This window comes from Macaca nemestrina, chromosome 3, assembly GCF_043159975.1.
Source record: "Macaca nemestrina isolate mMacNem1 chromosome 3, mMacNem.hap1, whole genome shotgun sequence".
Lineage (NCBI taxonomy): Eukaryota > Metazoa > Chordata > Mammalia > Primates > Cercopithecidae > Macaca > Macaca nemestrina.
Window position 1 is genome coordinate 127325373 of NC_092127.1, and position 25458 is coordinate 127350830.

General features: G+C 32.8%; 1 protein-coding gene across 2 annotated transcripts in view; it reads right to left on the reverse strand.

Annotated features, from left to right (window-relative positions):
• LOC105463592 (trans-2,3-enoyl-CoA reductase like) overlaps positions 1-25458 on the reverse strand; it is a 124279-nt gene that overhangs the window by 29337 nt on the left and 69484 nt on the right. For both annotated transcript variants that reach the window (XM_011710791.3, XM_011710792.3), the window contains exons 3-6: positions 22126-22170; positions 16223-16326; positions 8645-8760; positions 4168-4273 (exon numbers count right to left, since the gene is read on the reverse strand). In XM_011710791.3, coding sequence (XP_011709093.2) covers positions 4168-4273; positions 8645-8760; positions 16223-16326; positions 22126-22170 — 371 coding nt within the window. The remainder of the gene's footprint in view (positions 1-4167; positions 4274-8644; positions 8761-16222; positions 16327-22125; positions 22171-25458) is intronic.

Genomic DNA, 25458 nt, shown 5'->3' on the forward strand with positions numbered 1-25458 from the left:
CCTGACCACATTATAATGCTATTAGCATTGTGCTTTAACCCTCCCCACTCCATGGGTTTCTCTTAGGCACTCATGAGTAATAACCAAGATGGAGTAGCTGTAGCCAACCCTAGGCATGCAGGCATGCACAGATGCAACACTCCTGGGGGGAATTTTACCCCTCCCCTTAGGGTGGACCCCACAAAAGACTTCCTTGCCTTTGCCACATAAAAGACTGAGGACTCAGCCCCATTTCTTACAACCCTATTCTGGTCCCCTGTTGCTGCTGAGAGCATTTCTATTGCTTAATAAATGCTACTCTGCCTTATGCACTCTCCGGTGTCCATGTTCCTTATTCTTCCTAGTCGTGGGACAAGAACTCGGACTTCACTAAAATAAGGAATAAGGAGACAGCAAGATTTTGCGGGATTGCTCGGGATCATGGGCAGGGTGAATAAGAGCAGACTTCTTTACTTCCATTTCCAAGAGCTCTTGGTTCTCTTTATTATATGAAACCAAACAAAACACTGGACCTCTGTCAGCTAGTTAAGAGTGAACAGCATGGCTGTTGCTCCTACAAGACTCAGAGGACAAGCTTACTGATGAGGACTTTGTCAAAACTTCTTCATCCATGGGTTTTGGCAATGTTCATTCTGTTCTAATCCAGTTTCCTTTCATGAAGCTCTAGCTGTTGTGTGGGACTTAGAAGGATGTCCTGGGGCAACTGAAGGTGTCTGACTGAAGCTACATTTTGGTGTTACGCAAAGGTCCTTGGACTAGTTCCAGTCCCTGACAGCCCATTATGGTGTTGGATAAAGATTTCCAGTATTTTCTATCACATTTTCTTTCTTTTAAGACTATGATGGTTGTTCTCCCTTCTTTATATTCAATGTTATGTATGTTTTTTGCAAGCAGGAGAGATAATATTATTGGGAAAATTGAGTAGCTTGCTTACTCATCAGAAGTGTAACCCAGAACAACGTCACTTTTACCTGTTCTTAGAACAAGGGATATATGAAGATTTAGAGAGTTTCCTTTCTCCTGTCAAGGAGACCGACTGGCACTGTACAGGAGGCTATTTCTCCCTGAGTGACTATTTTCCTCTCCATTTAGGCTGCTTCTTTTTTTCCATGAGAGATGTCAGCAATGCTCAGTAAGCACAGAAGTGTACACTATGCGAGAAATCAATTTTCTTATTCTAGGAGGCTTATTTTGAGGGATGCACACCAAGCCCCAAACTCCTCTCTTTCAAACCTCTGTATGAAAAGGATTTGGACATAAAGTTACAGGCTAACATTCCAAACTTTGTCAAGGTGCCTGATAAGGCAAGGATTTGTTTCTGTGGATCCAGGGGAGCCCTAATTCCCTGGCTACTAGCACACAGAATTAGCCAAGCCAACCCCTACATTTTCAAAGACACCTATTCTTACTCCAAGAATAACAACCCCTGGGCAGGAAGAAGGGACTAGTTTTGGAGGTCGGTCACTTTCATTTCCTTGAATGCTATGATCTGGCTCTGTCCATTACCTATCAGTCAACGGATGCTCCTTAAAGATTTAAGGACACCCACCTCCAGTAATGTTTCTTGCCCCAATTCAATTACTTCAATGTATTTTCCAAGTTTCAAGTGGGAAGCTTTGGGTCTGAAGCCCAAAAGAAGAAATAGATCTGAGGGACCCCAAAGGTAGTCAACACTGGAGAGCTAGGGTGCAGCATAGGTAAGAGTGACTATTCCTACCTTCCAGCCCTCATGGTCTGTTGTTGGAGGTCACACTTGCATCCACAGGTGATGCCTATATAGGTTGCTGGAACCCAGAGGATACAAGGAGGAGGAGAGGAGAAAGGAGATGCCTTTTCTCTCTCTGTCCCACTCCAAGTTCACCCTAAAAGTGGAAGACAGACTAAGGAATGCCTTTTCTCCCCTCTCTTTCCATATGTGTAACAATCCATCGTCAACCTGCACTCCCCTTAATAGCAACCTGGATCATTGGGACTCCTTTTACCCTCAGACTCTAATGTTCACTCTGGGCAAGTCCCAACATCACTCATTTATAGAGGCCTTCCAGAATTTAACCCAGGTATTTAAACTGTTCTAAAAGAACGGTATGCTACTCTTAAATCAAACTCTGATGACTGCTGAGAAACAGACAGCCTTGCAAGCAGTAAAGAAATTTGAATATGAGCTTCGTACTCATATAATATCAGAGACAGGAGAAGGCCTTAACCAGTTGGAAAGACAGCAATATCATTGAAGGATCCTAAATAGGATCCTAATGATAATACGGGAGAATGGAGGAACAAGCACTTTCAAATGTGCATACTGGAGGGCTTACCAAAGACTAGAATTAGGACCTTATGAGAATCCCTCTGCCTTTCTGGAACTACACCCTCTCACAGCCTGAAAAAGCCAGAGCAGTTATCTCCCTGTTCCTCCTAATGGTAGTTAGGGTTAACACTCCAGAGTGGGGAATGAGAGAGGAGGTAGATAGGGGCTGATTTGGCAGATAGAGATGGAGGGTCTTGCAAGAGGGACAATGCCTACAAGAACACACCAGTACCACCCATGTTATGTAGCTGGCAGGAGGAAATGTGGTTGAGAACTTCCCCCTATACCAAGATGCTTACTCAGAAGAAACTCTCCAGCACAGGTGCACCCGTGCAGGTGCAGACAAGAACCAAGATGCATACTAAATTGATCCTGATCCTGAACTCATAGTGCCATTAGCATTGTGGCTTAAACTTCCCCCCTCTGCAGGTTTTCGTTTGGCACTCATGGGTAATAGCCAAGATGGAGTATCTATGGCCAACCCCAGGCATGTGCCGATGCAATAACCCCAGGGGGAAATTTAACCCTCCCCTTAGGGTGTAAGCCACAGAAGACTTCCTTGTCTTTGCCACATAAAAGACCCAGAATTCAGCCCCATTTCTGGCAACCCTCTTCAGGTACCCTTTAGCTGCTGAGAGCTTTTCTGTTGTTTAATAAATCCCACTCTGCCCTAACCACTGTCTGGTGACCATGTGTCTTATTCTCCTTGGTTGTGAGACAAGAACTTGGACCTCACTAAACTAAGGCATAAGGAGATGGTAATAGTAGCATTTTACAAATACTATTTTGATATCACTAAGAAAATGCATTTCTTTGCTCCACTTGTACTAATATTAATGGATATTTGTGATATATGTCAAGTTAACAGAATATTTTAGAAAAATTTGATGAGAATTATTTTGTCCAGCAAGTAGTAAATATAAATGAATTACTAAAAATAAAACATAAATTATCAGTTGCATAAGATACACTATAATTTTTCCAACAATTAGTTCATTTATAAAATAAATTTGATAATTGATAGTAACACATGTTGATTGACTGGAACGGAAATGACTCGGATTTAGGAGTCGTAGTCTATAATGGTGATCTTGAACTGATTTGATTAATTGTACCATTTTCTATAAAAAAAAAAAAAAAGCAGGCCTAAATGACTTCTGAGGTCTCAGAATTTCAGAGTTTACTGCTTTATTGCAATGATAACAATAGAATGGCTCTTCTGTTGTAATATTACAAAGCAGATATTTGACAAAAACCAGGAAGTTTTTTTGTACAGACAAACCTTTTTCTGAAAATAGATTTTAAATTGAAAAACAAAAGTTAACTTAAATTGAAAATTGAGTTTCAACATGTTGCCTAATGTACTTTTCCATGTCCGTATTTTACATTTTTTCTCATGTTTTGGTAGTTATTTGATAGTTGATAACAGTTGCATTCACAATTTCTAGAAGAGCAAAGACACTAGCATCATATTGACAACTGCCACAATAATGGAATATAGTATCACCATTTTCATCCCACACAGATGTATATTTGTAGGAACATTCATATATGATATTCTTCACTTCGAGTGGCACTCAAAGAATCTGAATTCAATGCTTAGTATTACCAAAATTAAAAGATTCCTAGGAGTATCTAGTTTATCTTGTAATATGAGGTAATGACAAATCTTTCTTTAGTGTTTAATTTGAATTAAATATATCATGAAAAAAATGACATTTTAGGAAAGGAATGTTTAAGACATGCTTATACAATTAAACATGAAAATCTAAGTTTTGGAGGGAAACAATGATTAAATATTTTGCAAAGTTTCCAACATATAAAATGTCTCAATCATTATTAAAAATACAAAGCATCCTCACCGTTATCAAATTTTTCAAAGGTGTGTGTCCTGCAGAAACTTTGTGAACAAATAAGGTTTCCAAAAGGTATCGGATGTAGTGTATACAATGACAGAAACAAGCCAAGCTGGAAAAAAAATAAAACATAATCATGAAAATCCTTTTGAAATTCTGGCTTGTCTCATGCATGGTACATTTTAAATATTTTTTAGTTTAATATTCTAGCTATTAGGAAACATTGTTTCTGGTAGCTAAAACACAAATGCTTGCTTTAATATTTTATTTTCAAAATTTTCAAAATTTAGCAATAAAAATAGCTGTTATAAGAGTCTCCATAAATTTACTTCTGACGACACTAGAAATATTTTATAATACCAGTCATAAACTGTTATGCTCACACCTGTCCCCGGAGTAGGTATAAATATAATAATTGCAAATATGTTCATATCAAACTGCCTCGACTGACACAGACAATTTACAAGTTTTAAAAATATCCAAAGCCTACTTGGAATGCATTTGACATTTTATAATATTCAGAATAACTTTTTAATTGTTTGGTTGTCCTTTAGCAAGCACTAAGATTGAGAAAGTTTAAATTGCATTTTCTGTGCAGTAATAATGTAGCTTTGTGCTTTGTTTTTGTTTTGTTTTTTCCTACCTAATATTGTAATATTTTGTCTCTTTGTGTGTTTGTTTGTGTTGTACTCTAAGTTACCACTTCTTCTTATCATTTTTATATAATTATTATCTTAAAAGTAAATGTAAAATGTGATTGATTTACAGCGGTGTATTTTTCTGAATATATTATAAAGAGTGTATTTTTCATTAAAATTTGTACCTATTTTGTTATACATAAAAATGTGAAATCTCAAAACTTTGGTTGCTGTTAAAGAAATCAATACGGATCAAAGATGACATACTTTTTGTGTGTTGTTTGTTTTTGTTTTTAGAGACAGGATCTTGCTATGTTGTTCAGGCTGCAGTGCAGTGGCATGATCATGGCTTAAACTCTCAGGCTCCAGCAATCCTCCCACCTCAGCTTCCTGAGTAACTAGACTATAGGCCCATGCCACCATGCTTGGCTAATTTTTTTTGTATTTTTTTGTAGAAACGGGTTAAACCTTGTTGACCAGGCTAGTCTCAAACTCCTGGGCTCAAGTAATCAACATGCCTGGGGCTCCCAACAGGCTGGTATTACAGGCATGAGACACCATATCCAACTGATGACATACTTTAACCAGTAAAGGTTGAGCATAAAAATCAGCATATCATTTACTCTATATAATAATACAATCAGACATTGCGTTTATTTACAAATTTGGGAGTTGATTTTAGTGGAAATGATTTCTGGTATGAGTAGGGGGAATTTAGGAAAAACAAATAATAAACACTAACTTGGTTAAGTCAGCATCAAATTTATCATTATTCATAAATTGATAAAAACAAAAGTTTTCACCTATTATGTAACATAAATGTTTTATGTGGTGGTGATACCTATAAGTATAATGGTAGACAAATTCTGAAAAAGGTGAGAGAACAAGCAATGTGAATATCTGGGGGAAGAGCTTTCTAGAAAGTCAGACAAACAAAAGCAAAAGTCCAGATACAAGAAGCTGCCTTGTGAGTACGAGTACACAGAGTAGGTAAGGAAATTGTTATCTCTACTCATTTTATTGTTCTTTTGTAGAAGTAGTTACAAAAACCCTTGAATAGTAATTTTGTTTTGTTTTATAAAAAAGCAGCAATGTAGCAGAGCCCTAAGTGAGAAATTTTGGTTCAAGCTATGATCTGTCTAAGTTCGTACATTCACTTATTTTACATTATACCATGAGAGCATAGAAACCCCATAGAATGTACAGCTAGAAACTTAGTTTATATATATGCCACCATGCACATCACTGCATGGTGATGCACCAAGTTTGATTTTCTTTCAAAATATTATTATTCTATTTAATTATGTTTAACTTCCAAACACTGATTATTTTCTGTTGATTGCTAAATTAACTGTAAAACCATAAATAGGTGTGAATCCGATTCTTTTTCCGAACCAAAATATTGATAACATCTTATTTATTTTAAATCAAGTAAGGTTCAGGATATGAGGGCACAGCACAGAAAAGCACAGCTTCAACTTTACAAACAGCAAAGGAGGCATGGCACTACACCAGGTTTCTGGTTTCTGTTGAATAAGACAAGGAAATGTTCAGGTAACAGATTCATAAGATACTTGATGCGGATACAGTTCCTACAGGAGATATGTCTTTAGTCCCAGTGTGTGGAGGTTTCTAAGAGATCTGAAGAACTTTGTGGTGGTTGGGTCACATATAGAAATCTGTCTTCTATCTGAACTTAGCAGAAAATTCTTTTGACATTATAATATGATTCAAAGCAATTTTGGAGACAACATTTTAATGTGTTTCAACTGGACGTGGCATTTAAGAATTCATCTTAAAACAACATCATCCTGAATATTAGGTAACAGAAGCCCTGTGGTTATTTTCTAAATCCCTGCTAGATACCTAAATTTCAAAAGTAGTTTGTGTATCAGCTGTGGAATTACTTTATATAAACTTTGCATATTTGTTATTTGGGAACAATGTGGCACAAATACATTCATCACTGAGATACTACCAAGCATGCTGTATTTGCGTTTAAGAATAGTAAGGCTGGTGCAGTGGTGCATGCCTATAATCCCAGCACTTTGGGAGACTGAATCTGGAGGATCCCTTGAGCCCAGGAGCTCAAGAACAGGCTGGGCAACATAATGAGACTTCATCTCTAAAACTTTTTTTTTTTTTTTTAAACATTAGCTGGTTGTGACGGTGTACACTTATAGTCTCAGTTACTTGGGGGGCTGAGGTGGGAAGATGGCTTGAACCCTGAAGAGTGAGGCTGAAGTGAGCCATAATTGAACCACTACACTCTAGCCTGGGCTACAGAGCAAGATCCTGTCTCAAAAAAATAATAATAATAAATGGCAAATATGAGTCAATTCCTTTGAGAATGATACTAAGAGACCATCCTATACATGGTCTCTTTTAGAAATAATTGGTCATTCCTTTCACTTAAGAAAATGTGAAGAGGTACCTTTCGCCATAACTGTAATTTTATTGAGGCCTCCCCAGCCTTGCGGAACTGTGAGTCAATTAAATCTTTTTTTTTTCTTTATAAATTACTCAGTCTTGGGTATTTCGTCATAGCAACATGAGAACGAACTAACACAGTAGCCAATCAGGACAAGAAAGGAGGTCCGTGTGGCTGAAGGACTGTAATTAAAGGTAGGCAAAACTTGATTTGAAGTAAGAAAGTTAGGATGAAATTAGTTCTCTTTTAGCATCCATATGACCTAAATACTTACAATTTGCTTCTTAATTCACTTGGAGTTTATTTAATGCGTAAAATTTGTTCAGGTCTTTTTTTTTTTTTTTTTTTTTTTTTTTTTTTTTTTTTTTTTTTTCCCAACAAATTTCCCTTCCCACATCCCACTATGGCATCCTGAATAAATATTCTCTTTTGGTTTAATTTGGCATTTATTTCTTATAGAGAGAGAGGTTTTCACAATATGCTAAACACCACAATTATATAGAATACTTTGTTTATTGCCTTACTCTTTTTTGGTCATACTTCAAAATGGTATTTAATTTTGGATTTTGACTTATAAAAAGTAACTTGTGGCCGGGCGTGGTGGCTCATGCCTGTAATCCCAGCACTTTGGGAGGCCGAGGCGGACGGATCACGAGGTCAGGAGATCGATACAACCCTGGCTAACACGGTGAAACCCCGTTTCTACTAAAAATACAAAAAAAAAAAAAAAAAAAAAGAAAGAAAGAAAAAGAAAAAAATAGCTGGGTGTAGTGGTGGGCGCCTCTAGTCCTAGCTACTCAGGAGGCTGAGGTAGGAGAATGGCGTGAACGCGGGAGGCGGAGCTTGTGCTTGCAGTAAGCCGAGATCACGCCACTGCACTCCAGCCTGGGTGACAGAGCGAAATTCCGTCTCAAAAAATAATACTAGTAATAAAATAAAATAAAATAAATAAAAAGTAACGTGTAAACTTTTTTCTTCCTGTCCATTAGTTAGGTCATTATTTATTTCCTATGCAACATTGCCAAATAAATAAATGTATTTTTAGGGAAGCATTTATATTTTATATCCTATACATGGTCTCTCGATTTTATAATTGTAAACTTCTTTTAATTATATTTCTGAATTTCCCAATTTCTCTTGACAGCTGTGATCATTATTAACATAAAGTACCTCTATTTTAAGGTATATCTAATAGTTTCTAGTTTACAAATCTGGAATCTGCTGTACATACACTATTTGTGGTTATCTAAAATATATTTCCATAAAATTGTATCCACTTTAATCGCATTTACTAACAATCTTTACTAATATTTTACCTGCTTACTAGTTCATCCCCTCCTTAACGTGTATGTTATATGGGTGGGTGGGTGTGTGTGTGTGTGTGTGTGTGTGTGTGTGTGTGTGTGTCACTTACTGTACCACCGGGTGGCGTAATCTTCTAGCACTCTCTTTTCCATCATATATACATGGAATCCTCAAATAAAAGAGGAGGTATATTAGCAGAGGTCCTGTGTATTCAGCCAAAAATACCTGAAGATAAAACATGATTTAGATTAAACAATAAAAATAGATGTTTTTAAGGTTCATTTGTGTCTATGAGTATTGGCCTATTGCATAAATTGGTGAAATAGGTGAATTATTTTTTAACTAGATTAGTGATATTGCAAATAACGACTTCCTTGGAAGAACCACGGGGAGAAAGCCTAATACATGTATAGTTAATTTAGAATAAAAATAAATATTGAACCTAATAAACTGGTTTATTTCTTCAGATATAGTAAAAAGGAGATTTTATTTTAATAAACAAACCATTATTAATGTATTTTTCTGTGTGTTTCCCAGTCCAATACACACTTAATCTTCTGTATAAACTGTCCCTGTCAATAAATTGAATGAGCTAGAGTATCTTTTTTCTTTTTCTCTTTCTTTTCTTCACTACCTTACCCTCCATGGGCCTGTCAGCTTGAATTCATTGATTTGACTCTACTTTGAATGGAAACAATTCAGTCTTCTCTATTAGCAATTTTATACTTTAATTCTAATTAGTCTAGTTGTGTGGTTAAAAGATTTAACTTTTGAGTGCTTGAGCTGAGTGGGGGTAACCGTATTTGTACTATAGAGAGACACTAACAATATTTGGAAAGGTAATTGAAAACAAGACCAAGTGATTGCAAAATATTAATTGGCTAACTGGTCTAAATTTGGTAAATGTTTGATTTTTTAGTGCTAAAATCATGTTAAATTTCCTCTGAAGTATTTAGACAGAGTAGGGAAAGTAATTTACTTTGGAGTGTTCAAAGAGGAAAAAAAATACAACTTAACAATAATAAAGTTGACTGCCATTAACTATTTTGTCTTCATCTGCTACCACTTTTTTAAGAAAAAATTTAATTCTGCACCTTTACTCAAAAATGCAGTTAGCTGTGCACATTGGTTAGAAATCATGTTCACATCTCTGTTGAGAAGATTGTTGGAATGAATAATATATATGCATGGTTTCATATATATTCACATACATATATGTGTGTAATTATTTAAAGGTTATATATATATATATGTAATTACACACAAATACATAAATAATAATTTACACGTGGAGGTTTCTTCAGTTACAATTCTGCCTTTTAGAAATATATATATTTTCTCATGTGCCAAGAAAGATTTGTGTGAGAGAAGTAAAAACAATGCAACTTCTGATCAATTCATTATAAAAAGCAATCTGATAGGAGAGACTGTAGTAATTTATGGCTTACAAAATGCCTCATTATTCAGATATAAAGAAAATGTTTGCCACTTGTGAATGTGTAATGATAGAATGCCAAAACTCTGGAATAGTGAAGAGGGTAATTATTTTAGTACAATAAAAATTATAAAATAATTATTTCAACAGCAACTGATCTAGTGAAGTCAAATTTGAGCAAATTCTCTAAGAATACATCAGGAATATAAAATGTTGTGAACAATAGTTAACATGGACCAAGTATCACTCTTTATTAACTTAATAAAAATGCTAACACAGATCTGAAGTTTCTTTGGATGAGAGGAAATTAAACCATAATCTTATCTCAATCATCCCTCAAAAATAATTCAGGAGAGCCTACTAGTATATAAAATATGTTTTAGAAGAATTAATATTTTATAAAGAATATTTTTCTGCTAGAATATGGAGAGTTATGAATAATATGTCCTGAAAGCACTAGAGAATGATAAGTAAATTTTAGACAATGCATTAAAAAAATATTTCAGTGCAAATAGAAGAAAGGAGAAAAGATGATTTATTAATCTTAGAAAGTAATCAGAAAATAGTTCCAGATGAGGAAAACGAGGGCTAGCAGACAAATATTAATATGGTCTTCTGAAAATGGAACTGGTCTTTTCTACTAAAAAAGGGGAAGTAAAACAAAATCAAAACCAAATACAATCAACTAAACAGATAAGCAGGCATATACAGACCATGTACATCACAAGAACTTACAAAGACTAGAAACCCCCCCATAATACAAAATTCTACTGAAGATTCTATATTCTAAAGAGGCAGATACACCTTTTTCTTATTTTGAAGATAAACACTATATTGAAATTTCAATTTATTTCCGTTATCAAATCCTGTTTATATTTTCTCTTTCAAAAAGTTAACTGTGTTAAACTAATCTTTTGTTTTGAATACAAAATTCATTATTTGTACTACGCAAGCAAGGAAACTGGGAGTCTTTGAAACCTCAGTGGAATCTTCAATGTGATATATGTAAATATTGAAAAAGGTAATATTCTGCTTAAAAAAAAATGAAGCTGCAATTGTGAATTGGTTAGAGTCCATGTGCTTAAATTGTGCTTAATGTATTTCATTTTATCTTGAAAAAAAATAGTACTATCATTATTAGGGCATTTTTGGATTTACTATCTCCTTTTCTAAAATTGCTATCAGCAGTTAAAAAAATGTATATTTTAGAATTGTTGAAAACAAAATAAAGTAGTTTTAACCTTAATCTCCTGAAGATAAGGGTGTTACATAAAGTTTTGGAAGCATTTATCAGTTGTAATACAGCAATAACACTTTGTACTTAATGAATACTGTTGAAATTAGTATCATGCCAGATAAAGATAGTGTTTTTTTGTGGTTTGTCAAATAAATAACATATAATGGAGATTTCTATTCTAGATAAATCAAACACAAAATACTAATGAGTGTAGTGAGAAAAACTGATCAAAATATTTTAAAAAGTTTTTTTCAGTCTTCAGAGATTTAATATCATTGAGGAATTAGAAGGTCAATAATTTTGAAATGGGGGATCCAGAGAGGAGATTGAACCTTGCATATGAAGCCTCATATAAGCCTGATAAGAAGAACAGATTTTTGATGGGGCCTGGGAATGAAAAAACAAAAACAGTTGTTCATCGTCTCCAGAGGATGAAGGTGGCCTCATAAAACTGTCTCCACAGATTCTAAAACTCACCCTAAAATCATTTCAATTATTGATTGGATCAAAATGACTTGGATCCAATAATGCAATTCATTCATTTGGAAGATGTTAACTTATCTTTGAAAGAAGATAAAAATCACCTAGATGTCAGTTATCATTAAAATTTTTCACATAAATTTTCTGCATTTAGAAATATGCAGGTATACAAACACTAAACAGACTGTGAGCAAAACCAAGAGAAATAGCAAAAATAAAAATATTGAAGATGTGCACGACAGGAATATCAGACACAAACTTTAACAAAAACTATCTTTTATGTGTTAAAATAAATGAAAGATAAGGTTGAGATTTTCAGATATGTAAAATCTTTGAAAAGAAAAATAATGAAATGTAATATAAAATTTAAAAGAAGAATTTAAAGAGAATAATGGACAAGCAACACTTGGATAATGGTAGCTAATTTTTCAAATTATATGCATGTATGTTTGTGCGCATGAATACACTAAACCACCAGCTTAGATAAAACTAAAGCCAAGATAAATAAAAATATAATTATAATTGTGTATATCACAGTCAAATTACTGATAACAAAACCAAACAAGAATTGTTTAGAAAAGACACATTACTTTCAAAGGAGTAAAGCTGACTTTTCAACAGAAACAATGGAATTCAGAAATTAAAACAATAAAATATTGTAAAGTTAAGAAAAGAGAACTGCCAACGTAAACTTATTTTTATGTAAAAATGTTCTTTAACGATAAAAGTTAATAAGGACATGTTAAGATAAACAAGAATGGAGATAATTCATCAATGACAGAACTACAATAAAACACTAAAGATGTTTTTCAGGGAGAAGGATACCAGATGTAAGCTCAACATTAGAAGAAATAACTAAATTGCAGCAAAAAGGATAAGTCTAAAGGATAAGGTATTTGTTAGATAAAATTTTAGTAATGTTTTTGCATATAACGTATATAGAAAATTATATTAATAACAAAACCATGAAAAATGAGTCAGGAGGAGCTCAAATATAAAGTCATTCAACTTTATATTCAATATTTATGAAATATTTTTACATTAGTAAAATCAAATATAAAAATGTATATTAGCATTTAATATCTCAAGGTTACACTCTGTAATATCTTTGATAACCCCTAGAATTAGTAAAATAGAAGACATAAATACCAAAATAACACAAAGGTAATAGAAAAGAGAGCATGACAATTCAAAATACGGTGAGAAAAAAAGACAAAAAAGGGTTATAGAACACATAAGACAAATTGAAGAAAATTAGATTTAGAGATTTAAAATGTGGAATTTACAATACAAATAGACTATCATTAAAGTGTAAAACATAAAACTATTAAACTCATAAGAAAACACAGGAGAGAAACTCCAGGACATAGAACTAGTTGAAGGATTCTTATATATGAAAGCAAAAGCATAATCTTTAAAAGAAAACCTTGCTAAATTAGACTGCATTAAAATAGAAAACAATTCTTTCAGTGAAAAGTTCTGTTAAGATGATGAAAAGACAAGCTAAAGAATAAGAGAAAATATTTCCAAACCACATATACAAGGAGTCGTTTCTAAATTATATGAAGAATTCTCAAAACTCAACATTGTGTCCCAGATAAATTTTTTAAAAGTTTATACAAATACCTCTAATATTCATTGCAGGTTTATTTGCAATAGCAAAATACTAAAAAACACCCAAATGTAATTCAAAGAGTAAATGATTAAACAAAGCCCATTACATCCATATAACTGAATACTACTCACCAATGTAAAAGAACCAATTATCGATACAAACAAAAATCAGGATGGATTTCAAGGACACTATGCTTACAGAAAAATAAACATCAATCTCAAAATATTGTTTAAATCATTTTATAGAGCATTTTCCATATGACAAAAAGAGGGAGATGAAGAACATGTCAGTGGTTACTCCAGGATAGGAAAAAGTATGTGTAAGTATGCAAAGATAACATGAAGAAGTTCCTTCTTAAGGATGAAGCAATTCTCTATCTTGACATTGGTGTTAGATACATGACCTTATACAAGGGATAAATTGCATAGAATTACACGTTAACACATACACACATGAATTAATACAAAAATGGTGAAAACTGCATAACTTGAATTAATCAACAGTATTCATATAATTAGAATTGTTGTATTATCATATTAATCCTTTATCTTAAAGTTTTTAGTAAGTTAAATGAGGCAGGATTTTTCTCAATATTTTGTAACACACTGTTGGTTGGAGAAAAATATTAACATCTTAATTTTAACCTTGTTAAATTAAATAGATTATTTCCCCAAAAATCTATGAAATGTTTTATTATAGGAACAGATTTTCATATTTTTCAATGTACAAGAAAGTCATATGTGGTAAAACATTACTTTTGTTGTATAGTTTAGTGGATACAAAATGGGTGTAATTGCAATGTAATGTGTATATTTTTAGCATTTAACAGAGCTGACTCATTTGGAGCGAAAGAATGTGTGATCCATGGGATTGATTTAAAAATATCTAGCCTATTTGCAGAGTTCTCTTTGTCACATAAATGATTTTCCTCTCAAATAAACTATAATTTTCTAGTACAATTGCCAAATAATTCCACTTTAGTGTGTTTTCTTCTCAGTGCTCATGCAAGTGATGAAGTTGAAATTTCTAATGATTTAATGGTTTAATGCTGCTCATCCTGACACAATTTCTGTAAACAGAGTTCCCTTTTTGTCATAAATGTGGACAAAGACCCTGTGAATATTTTAACCTTTGAAGACCAAACACTCTTTTCTAAAATCTCTTTAAGCAAAGGTCTGTAGACATTACATTTAAGTACAGTATTAAAACTTTATTTGCAAATGCATGCATCTTCTATAGGTTGTTTTCTAAACATTAAAATATGCTTCACAAGAATTCATAAGATTCTAAACTCAATCTTTAGTGGTACAAATTAGTACTCAAAAGTTCAATATACTTTGGAAAATAAATCAACAATTTAGTGAAAACATAAAATAGAACTAATTAATTACACAGAAAATATATCTTAAAAGGAATGATTGTTAGACAATATTAACAGATGTAGCAATATTTTAATTAATAAATTTAAAATTAAATTTGTGTTAGATTAAAATTAACAATTAAATATTAATGTATAAATTGTCATACCTTCGTAATACTTACAAAAATGGTTGTTTAATTGTAAAGAAACAGCGCAAATCACTATGAATGGTAATGTCAATTGTTAATTGTGGCAAAAATAAAAGTCATTTTGAATAGAAAAAGATTAAAGGTAATCACAGATATGGAGTGGAATGTAACTGCAAAGAAAAACTTTCATAGTTTAAATAATACAAATAACAGAAGTTTAATGTAATTGAAAGAAAAGGAGCTCACTATTCTTTGTATATCAAAACTATTTATTAATTCTCTCACTGCCTCTGTTACTAAATATCATATTAACATTTCCTTTTGCTGTTGAAGCTATTCCATTGATGTATTCTATTACCCATGAGTGTTTCAATACTGTGCACTAGTAGCAAGTATTTTCACTGCCTCTTAACCCTCCATGTATTTTCAATGTAGTCCTCATTCTTCTAATGCCATTTTCAAATATCATGATTTTAACACCTGCTATTTTCCTCCAAAAACAGCCAAAAGAACATTTTCACAGGCTGAAAGAAGTTTACTTTTTCATAGTCAGTTGCCAAAAGTTTGTTTCTCTGACTGAGAATCTCCTTTTTAACTGTATATTCTATACTCTTCTCTCCAGTGTCAAAAGAGTCTGTGATGTCCCTAGATTACTAGAAGGAAAAGGTAAAGAGATACCATGTAAATAACAAAGCATAGGCAGAGCAGATGAAACTAGCCCAATAGTCCCATAGACAGTTCTTTTTGGATAAATGTAGAAATTGGCCCTTATTACTGTTAAAGTTTGAAACTTGTATCTGTTCTACCTAAGTTCATTCCTCAGGAAAGAACCTTCAGCCCTCTCAAAAGAGTATCAAAGAACTGAAACTCATCACATCACCCCACCAGATGCCTCCTTGTCCCTCCCTAGTACCTGTTTTCTTACACATTGTTACATTTCTTCACTGCTGTATAAATCCCTAGTTTTAGTCAGGCAGATGGATTTGAGACTGAGTTCCTAGCTCCTCTGTTGCAGCATCCAAATTAAGCCTTCTTCCTTGGGAGTACTTGTCATCACTGTCATTGGCTTTCTGTGCAGTTAGCAGCAGGACCTAGACCGAACTCCTGGTATTTTGGTAATAAAGTTGAAGCTCCCAGTCATAGAGTGGATTGACACTTAAAACAACAACAACAACAACAACAACAACAACAACAAAAACAGAATTCATCTTTGTTTTTCAAAACTGTGGTTTTCTATTGCTCCAATACTTGAGTAGACCTTTGGCCACTGGTCATAGTAAGAATAGAAAATTTAAAATACCATTCAGTACATTTTGTTTCGCTATGAGTTTATTTGATAGAAATAGTCTGTCAATGAATTACTTAGAGCAAAATGTGAGGCATGTATGTTACATTTCAAATTGACACTTACTGTGGTCCAGCTGACTTGTTGACCTAGATCTGTAGCATACAGTGTGACAATGGAGGAAGCTGCAATACTTTGAATGGTAATGTAGTCCTTCAAAAAAGGCCCACCTAAAATAAAAACAACAAGAAAATGTTACTTTAATACAATTTCTTAGCATAATGATAAATAATTTCTTAATGTAAAATCAGTAAAAGCTAACAATTAATTTAATATGGAAATTACAATGTAAAAGAAATCTTCGAAGTAAAACAAAATGTGAACAATGCCATTTTATAACATATATCTAGCAACTTATCAAATGCACAGTGGTTTCCCAATATCATCTAACCAAAATTTAGACTACCATTAGTTACTATCTTATTATTTCTGAGAACATGTCATATTAGGGCCTAAACAAATAACATACAGGATTTTTTTAAAGTATAATTTTAGGATGGGTGTGAAGGCTCCCATCTGTAATCTCAACATTTTGTCGAGCTGAGGTGAGCAGATCGCTTGAGCCCAGGAGTTCCAGCCATCTTGGTGACATGGCAAAACCCTGTCTCTACAAAAAAAAAAAAGAAAAAAATTAGCCAGCCTTGGTGCTGTGTGCCTGTAGACCCAGCAATTCAGGCGACTGAGGTGGAAGGATTGCTTGAGCCAGGGAGGTCAAGGCTGCAGTGAACTGTGATCGCTTCACTGCACTCCAGTCTGGGCGACAAAGTGAGACCCTGCCTCAAAATGAAAACAAAACAAAACAACAAAAAGTATAATTTTGAGTGTTAGTACAACGACATCTCAACTTATTTCTAAATGATTTTATAATAGTATAAATTAGAGGTGGATAGATGAATGGTCCCTCCAAAACACCAGGAGAATGGCATAATTTATCTTTTTAAAATATATTCTGGATGCTGTGTGAAAAGTAGAAAGAAGGGAAGCGAGGTGATTATTTAGGAGACATTCAAACTTAATCCAGCTGGAGCTGATCTTTTGTTGGGATTAAGGTAGTATTGGTGAAAATGTTAAAATGTATCAATTGTAAATATATTTTGAACATAGTCTGGATTCAACTTCTTAATCAACTGATTGAGAAGAGAGGATTCAGTGAGGTAAAGACAGTTAGATTTTTGGCCCGAGTACTTAAGTGTATTGTAATGGTCATTAACTGACATGAAGAAGACTACAGCAAAAGCAAGATATGAGGGTAAAAATTAAGAGTCTTTAAGGTATTTTAAGTGTGTGGTATCTTTTAGACATTCAAGAAAGAATCAACAAATAGGCAGCAGGGTAGAAGTGTGTGTAGATATTTGAAAGTCATTAATATTTAAAACCATGGGGCTTGATGAAATTGTTTGTATATTCAGCATGGAAAGAAAGGAATGAGTTCATGTCCTTTGTAGGGACATGAATGAAGCTGGAAAGAAAGGAATGAAAACACACTAAGGTTTCCAGTATTACAAGCTTTAGACATAGTAAGACAAAGATATAGCAAAGATTACTGAAAGGAGCTACTCATAAGATAGATGTAAAATAAACATAATTGACTGCATTCTTAAAAATAACCACCAGACAAGTCTGGAATGTGTATATGGGAAGATAGTACAAAAATATATTTTTAAGCACTATTTATAAGAAAATATTCAAAAAAACTTAAATATTATTTAATAAGATAAGATATAAATATATTTTGTTTTATTTAAAGAAATGTATACCAAGCAGGAAGAAAAGTGAGTAGACTAGAGCTCATACACCAAAATGAATTAATCTCTCAAATATAATCCTATTATTGTTATTATTATTATTGTTATACTTAACATATGTTATTTGTGATTTATATTATCTACATCATTAAAAGGCATCATTCCAGTCTCTATTTTTGAAATAAATAAGAAAATACTAATTTGCATCTACCATTAGATGATCTTTCAGAATCCAAGATATTTACTTATGTTTATAATTAAAGGACTTTTAAAAGGAAAGGAAAATATATAATTATTGTATGTTACATTTGAAGGCAGAAATTTGATAAATTCACTTTTAACAGCCAGATAATTTAGGTGGTCATATTAATGTATATGGTTCTTTGGGTGCTTTATTGAAAACCATTTTATAGTTATATTTTAGAAATTTCATTTAAATTGATTACTATTTATAAAATACATATATATATATATGCAATTACATATAAAGATAACTTTGTATTGCTTTGAAAATGTGAACGTAGTCCTGTGTTTGCCTAAGAACACATGTGTGGTTGGCAGATTTCTTAGATAATTCTCAGGATTTCTGTTCCCTGTATAATCCCTGAAGTTCTACATATGATAGGCTGTTACTCTGTTGATTAAATTATATTGCATGGTTTTTAAAAATGAGATTATCTAGGTAGTCCTGATTTATTTCATGAATTTTTACAATCTGTGTGCAGAAATCAGAGACAGAGGAATTCAGAGATTCAGTGCATTGGGAAGATTCACTGTGCTATTGCTGGCTTGAAGATGGAGAAGGTCAATGTCAAGGGTACAGGTGGCCTTTGAGAAAAGACAGCAGTCTCTAGGAAGTGACAGCCAGCAAGAACACAGGAACTTCTCTCATGCAACTGCAAAGACCAAACAAACAAACAAACATAAAATGCAAAAAGGTGCTCTTGCCATTATTCCATCTATCACGAGCACCCTTTCTGCAGAAAGTAAAAATTGCCTTGCTGAAAGAATTAAATTTATGTTCGAGTGCTATTTCTTTGTGGCACCAGGGAACAAGCATTTTCAACACAAACTCTTCCAATAACACAAAAGAAGATGGAAGTGGCTTTTTGTCAAGAGTCTTCACATGAGAATTCAGTACAGTCAACACTCTCATTCCAGTCTTATAATATCCTAATCAGAGAATCAAGCCATAATGTGGCTTCAATCTAATAAATGATAGATTTTTTAGACTGCTAAATTTGTGCAAATTTGTTACATAGTGATAGAAAATTTTTGCAATATGGATCAAAGTGAAGACTTTGATATCAAAATTGTCAGTACTATTATGACAATTATGTATAAGAACAAGAAAATGTTAATATGGACAAAAAATTCAACTGGCTTTGTATCACTTGAAAGTGTGCTGAAAATATATTTCCAATTATATCTATTAGCACACTTAGAAAAGGGGTTAGTTTCTACCCGTTTATCATCCTTGCCAACTTCAAAGAACAGAGATTGGCATTCTATTTTTAAAATGTAGTCCCATCAATATGAGATTTTGAAAAAACGACTTGACAGAATCTAGATGTATCATTAATCATAGCACTCAGACTCAAGAAAAAGGGACCATTGTCCTTGGCTTTCCATGATTACGTCCTTTATCAAAGGGAGAGGAATGTGTGGGGCCAAGAGGACAGGACATGCCTAACTAGATCCCATGACGTATTTTTCTATATCATGCTTAAGTCACTTAAGGGCCCTGAATTTCCTGACCAAATTAACACAAGCACAACCCAGTCTTTCGATAGTCCCTCCCAAGTATGGGCCTGGAACTGGGGTACACAACCAACCACAAACCTAGTGGTTTGTCAAGACTATTGTATAAAGGATGTGGATGGAGCTTTAATGTATTGCTTGGAAACAGTGATGGAAAAAAATCTATATTTTCTATGTAGAAATCCAATGATTTTAAACATTAGAAATTTTACCCAGTCCTTCCAGGACATTATAAAGCATATGAATAAAAGTAGGAAGATACAAAACATTTTACTTACCAGATTATATGATAGATTTATTGTAAAAATAGCTGAAATTCTTCACCATATCTACACCATATACAGTATGACCTTGTAGTTCTTCTCAGTGATAGCTGTCCTTATATTCCCACTCCTTGAATATGGGCTAACTAGTGACTTGTGGGACAAACGGTCATTTACTAGTTCCAAACCTGGGCTTCAACAATTCTTTAGTATCTCTGCTCATTTTTATACCTCTACTCCCAGCTTGTGAGTAAGTCCAAACTATTTTGCTGAGAGGTGAGAGACCACATAGAACAAAGGGAATTTCATGAAAGTTGTGGTTATTGTAGACCAATCATTCCCTAACAGCCCAGGAGCTCACTGCAGCTGCATGCATGAACCTAGCCAAGTTCAGCTAAATATAGCACAGCTCAGCAGAGACACAGAGCTGAAGAATTGGTTAAAATTTTACCCATGAAAAACAATGCTTGTTATTTTATTTGCGTTTTAAAGATTTCTTTTTTGTGAGGAAACTATAGAAGTCTCTAATATTCATATAAGATCCATGATTCTAGTAAGTATATTTTGTGAGCAAACACGTATAAATATTAAGACCTTGCTTTTTTTGTATTGTCTTTTTTTTTCTTCTTAATATTAATAGTTATGACTAAGACTGATGGAGCAACTAGCCTGTGCCAATCATCATATGCATTATAAACATATGAACTCTTAACACTTTAAAAATGATTTAAGTGTTTTTTAAGTTCTGCAACATAAAAGACGACCCTGTAGGCAAGTAACTATGAGAGAGTCAATCAAATGTAAAAATCTGAATTAATCCAAGTGAGCTTTGGATTTTGATTTCTTTGCACCATATCACACTAAATCAATTGATTCTTTTTTCAAATACATTATTACATTCCTTTTTAAGGACACTTAGACAACTACATTTTACTCATCTCATATCCCACCCTGGTACACTCAACTAGGTAAATAAATTTGGGAGAAAAGGAATATGTCATATTCACCAGAACACTGAACTAACAGAAATTTATCAGTCTTTTATAGTGTCCTTCAAATGGAAGTTACATTTGACAATGTTGTGTGTGACATTTTTTGAGGCTTCTTTGGGTAAGAATCAATTCGTTTTGTATATGTCAACATCCATGTATTGAAAGGCATTCATGTGCTGAAATGTGCTAGGCCCTATGAAGGCAGCAAAAAAAAAAAAAAAAAAAAAAAAAGAGACAATAATGTTTTTTTTTTTTTTTCTTAAACTCTAGGTAGTTGGGAATTTGTCTTGAACATTTGAGCAAAAATAAATTTGAGAGAATCAAAAAAGTGTGGCTTCTAGAAATCTTGCATAGTTGTTTGTTTTGAACACACAGGTCTCAGAGAAAGATTAAATGTTTAAGACAGCAATGAAAACACTCATAACAGTTTTGAGAGACTCAACAAAATAATCATTTGTCTTTAAGTGCATGTAATACCTGAGAGAAGACAATCTAAATATTAGGAAAAACAATAGAAACAAAAAATCAACTCATCATTTACAAAAAATTGAGAGATCGAAATTCCTTAAGAGGTACCTCCTACAGATTTACTATTAAAGGCTTTTACTAAGTATCAGCACTCTATCCTGAAAAAAGTACATGCTCCCCACAGCTTTCATTAAAATTTAAAATTCCAATTTTAAAATAAAGTCGATGTAGTGTCAGTAGCAGTAATTATTGGTAGGAGCCATTTTTAAGTGCATTTATTGATAAATTTCTTGAGATCATAGAGTTTAAAAATCTGAGAAACTTGAGGTTTAACAGTGGGCATAACACTTCTTCTCCAAATTCATTAGTTTTGTTCCTTATGTCACTTATTCTGCTTTATAACAGAAAAAAGAAGAAGAAAAAAATGAAAAAAATAAGCATTAACCTTAAAAATATGTTGTGGGGCAGTAGAATGAGAAGGTGACCAGTTAAAGCTTCACAGACAAAAATATTTTAGTTTCGGAATCTGCTTCTAAAACTCACGGACAGTGAATATTTAAAAAATACCTCTTTGAGACTAAATTATTCATTTATAAAAGTGGAGCTCTAGTTTGTTGAGAGAATCAATTAAATAATACTAATATTTATATATTTACTAAGTGGTAAGTGAATGTCAGCTTTTGAAAATAGAAAAAGGATTCTAAATTAAACAAACACATCAGTAAAAAAATGCTGCTTACCACATTCTAGCTGCAGACCAACTCGAGAAGGGTACCACTTTGGACCTATTCAATGAGAAATAACATTTAATTGTCAGAAAAAGTGTAACTATCACTTATAAAACTAACCGTTTCCATAGGAAGACAATTTAGATCCAGGAAGTAAATAAAATAAGTTATCTAGTGTCAGAAATAGAAATAGTGGTTATCTTTTATAGGGTGCTGACTAACAATGATGGATAGTGACTGAGAGAAAGCACGAAGAAAGCTTTAAAAGTGGTAAATTTTTGCTTTTTGATCTTGGGACTTGTTACATAGGTGTGTTCAGATTTTGGACATACATCAAGTAGTACGACCTATGAATTGTGCACTTCAGTCTATGTAAGTTTTTCATCAATAAAAAGTTTGAACATATTTCATTTAAAATTGGGGACTTTAATCTCATTTAAAATTTGTCTAATATTTGCACCTAAAATTGGGTTATTTTCTGTATCAAGAGTAAATACTAAGATGTCTATCAGAATTACATGTGTCATTGACTTTTAATATTATGAGTTTATTGGTCATAGCAGAAACATCACTTGAAATTTTCTCTTTACACTACCATTAGGAATAAAGAGAACACTAAAGAATTCTATCTCTATAGAAAAATCAAATCATCTTTATTATACACTGCCATAATGAAGAGTTGATTCACAATTATCAGAATATAACTTTATCTTAAAATAAATTCTATACCATCATTTTAAAGTCTCCATTAAAAGTTTACTTCTTAACTTTGAGATTAAACTTTAAACGAATTTACCACATATATAATACATTTTTAAAAAGAGTATTTTTAAAGGAATTTTCCACAATTATCTTCTTTTTTTTTTTTTTTTCCAATACATTCATGGGAGGAAGCAGAGATGACTCAGGACTAGAAAGGCATAAATGTACTTCATGGAAATGAGAAACCATGGACAGAGCCTCTATTAGTAGGTAATATATTACTAGGTGAAAGAAAAGAGGAAGGTCAGATGAAAAATAAATGTGGGTAATTTTAAGAATATATTGTATCTTTTACCTTCTAAAGTCTATTATGAGTGGGTATTGTAAATGCATACACTGAAATAAATTTAACTATCTAGAAAATATGTTATTTTCTTAAAGCTAATAAATCAAAACATAAAATTCCATGACTTTCCATAGCCAAATAATTTTATTTGGTTAAAAACTATATTGCTTTGATTACAACTTTTCAATGCATTTACAATAATAATAAATACCCCAAATATAGCCATGATATGAAGTCAAACTAATATGCTCAATTATTAGTACTTTTTAAATAACAAATATTTGAAAGATTGAATATAGTACAATAAATGTTTAAAGCCCACAGAAGGATACATAAAATTATTATTCTATTTTATAAGGGAAAACTGAGGGCTCTACTTTACTATTTTACTATACTGTTGAGTAAAGAGAAAAAGGAGAAACTAAATATGAGGAAAAAATCAGAGAAACACCTTTCATGGGTTAAAGTAAACAAAATATGTTTATATGCTACCTAAAATAATAAAGTTATAGTGTGCTGCTTAGCAACACCTGATTATGCATTGAATGCAACAATGTTCAAACCACTGTGAAGTGTCTGGAAGTCTTAACAGATTTACAGAAATAAAACCTGCCAGTTTATTTTCTGAAATACGAGCACTAAAATGAATTAAATGTCATCTCTTGTAATTTTAAGACCTTACAAAGCTCTTGTTTGGAACTGAACATTAACGACCTCTTAAGGATACTTAATGATTGACAGAATATATATGGTCATTGCTCATGTGGAAATTTAATTCAATATTGATCAAAAGTTCAAATGTTGATAACCTGTAGGGTGGTGTTAAAATTATAATAGGAGTAAAATATATCTGAAGTAAAAAAGATGTTCATTAATGATAAATTTTAATTAATCAGTTGAGCATGATGGTTCACACCTGTAATCCCAACATTTTGGGAGAATACTTGACCCTTGGAGTTCAAGACCAGCCTGGGCAATATACTGAGACTCTGTCTCTACCCCAAATAAAAGTTTAATTAATCACCAAACTTTATCCCATAGAAAGAAATAATAAAGGTGAATACCACTGAATTCATATTAGACCACAGTTGATCTTCACCCCAAATAAAGTAATTAATGGGAGAAAACATTTGAGTTGTCAAGAAAAACAGAATTATATTTGTTATTAACTATATTTGAAGCATGCAGTCAATACAATAAGAATGACAATTCTATTCTAAACAAATACCACATCCTGAAGAATGAACATATTTTGTTTCTGGCAATATAGACACTGCATATAACTAGTATTCCTAGATAAAATATAACTTTTATGCATAGAGATCCCAAGACAAAAAAAAGGAAAATCCAGTGACAGGAAATAATCAAGAATCTGAGAAATAATTCAGTAAGTTTTGGGGTTCACACAATTTCTTTGGTTTTCTTGCACATTGGGAATCTACATAAAGCCCTAGGCCAGTACTTGTGATTCTTATGCACAAATAAACATCTTTAATTGAAAGAGATAATTAGAAAGAAATTCACCTCCAATATAGGTAAAATATGTCAATCTCTGCCTGTTCAAAGATAGAAAATATATACCCCTTGAGGGTTTGTAAACAGCCACTGGTGCCATATTAAGTTTTGATGCTCAAGTATATATTATAATATTATTGTTAGGTTTTTGGAATACTCTCATTGAAACTTTAGTAGTGTGCCACTAATGGTGGTCTGAAGCTATAATACTTCTGGGACACCTGGTCCTAGAAAAAATACCCTACTGCAGGACCATCCATTCAGTTTAGGTAACGCAACTTAAAACCCTCAAGTAGATAAACTTACAATTTAAGTTTTAAGAATCATATAAAAACTAATTCACCTTTAGAAAGTGTTCAGGGACATGATAAATAATAAGATTAACTCCAGAGAACATCAGAAATATGGAATCTCACAGAAAGTCACCTAAATCACTTAAAGATGACTGGAAGATTAAAAAAAAAAAAGAATCAAAAATATTAGAACTGAAAAAACCTACAGGCTTTTTTGAGAAAAGATCAAATAAAATTTATTGAAATAAAACCTTTTGTACCTTATGATTAAAATGTAATGGAATGATGGTGTAGTCATGCAGAACAAACAGAAGAATTAGTCAACGAAAGGATGAGCCTGAAGAAACTACTCAGAAAGCAGAAAGATAAAGGGATTAAGAAAATATGAAAGATAGATGAAAAGAAATAGGGACCAAAATTAAATGATATATGTTCACAGGCATATACAACAATAAGCGAAAAAGTCCATTAATTGCAATGACAAACCAC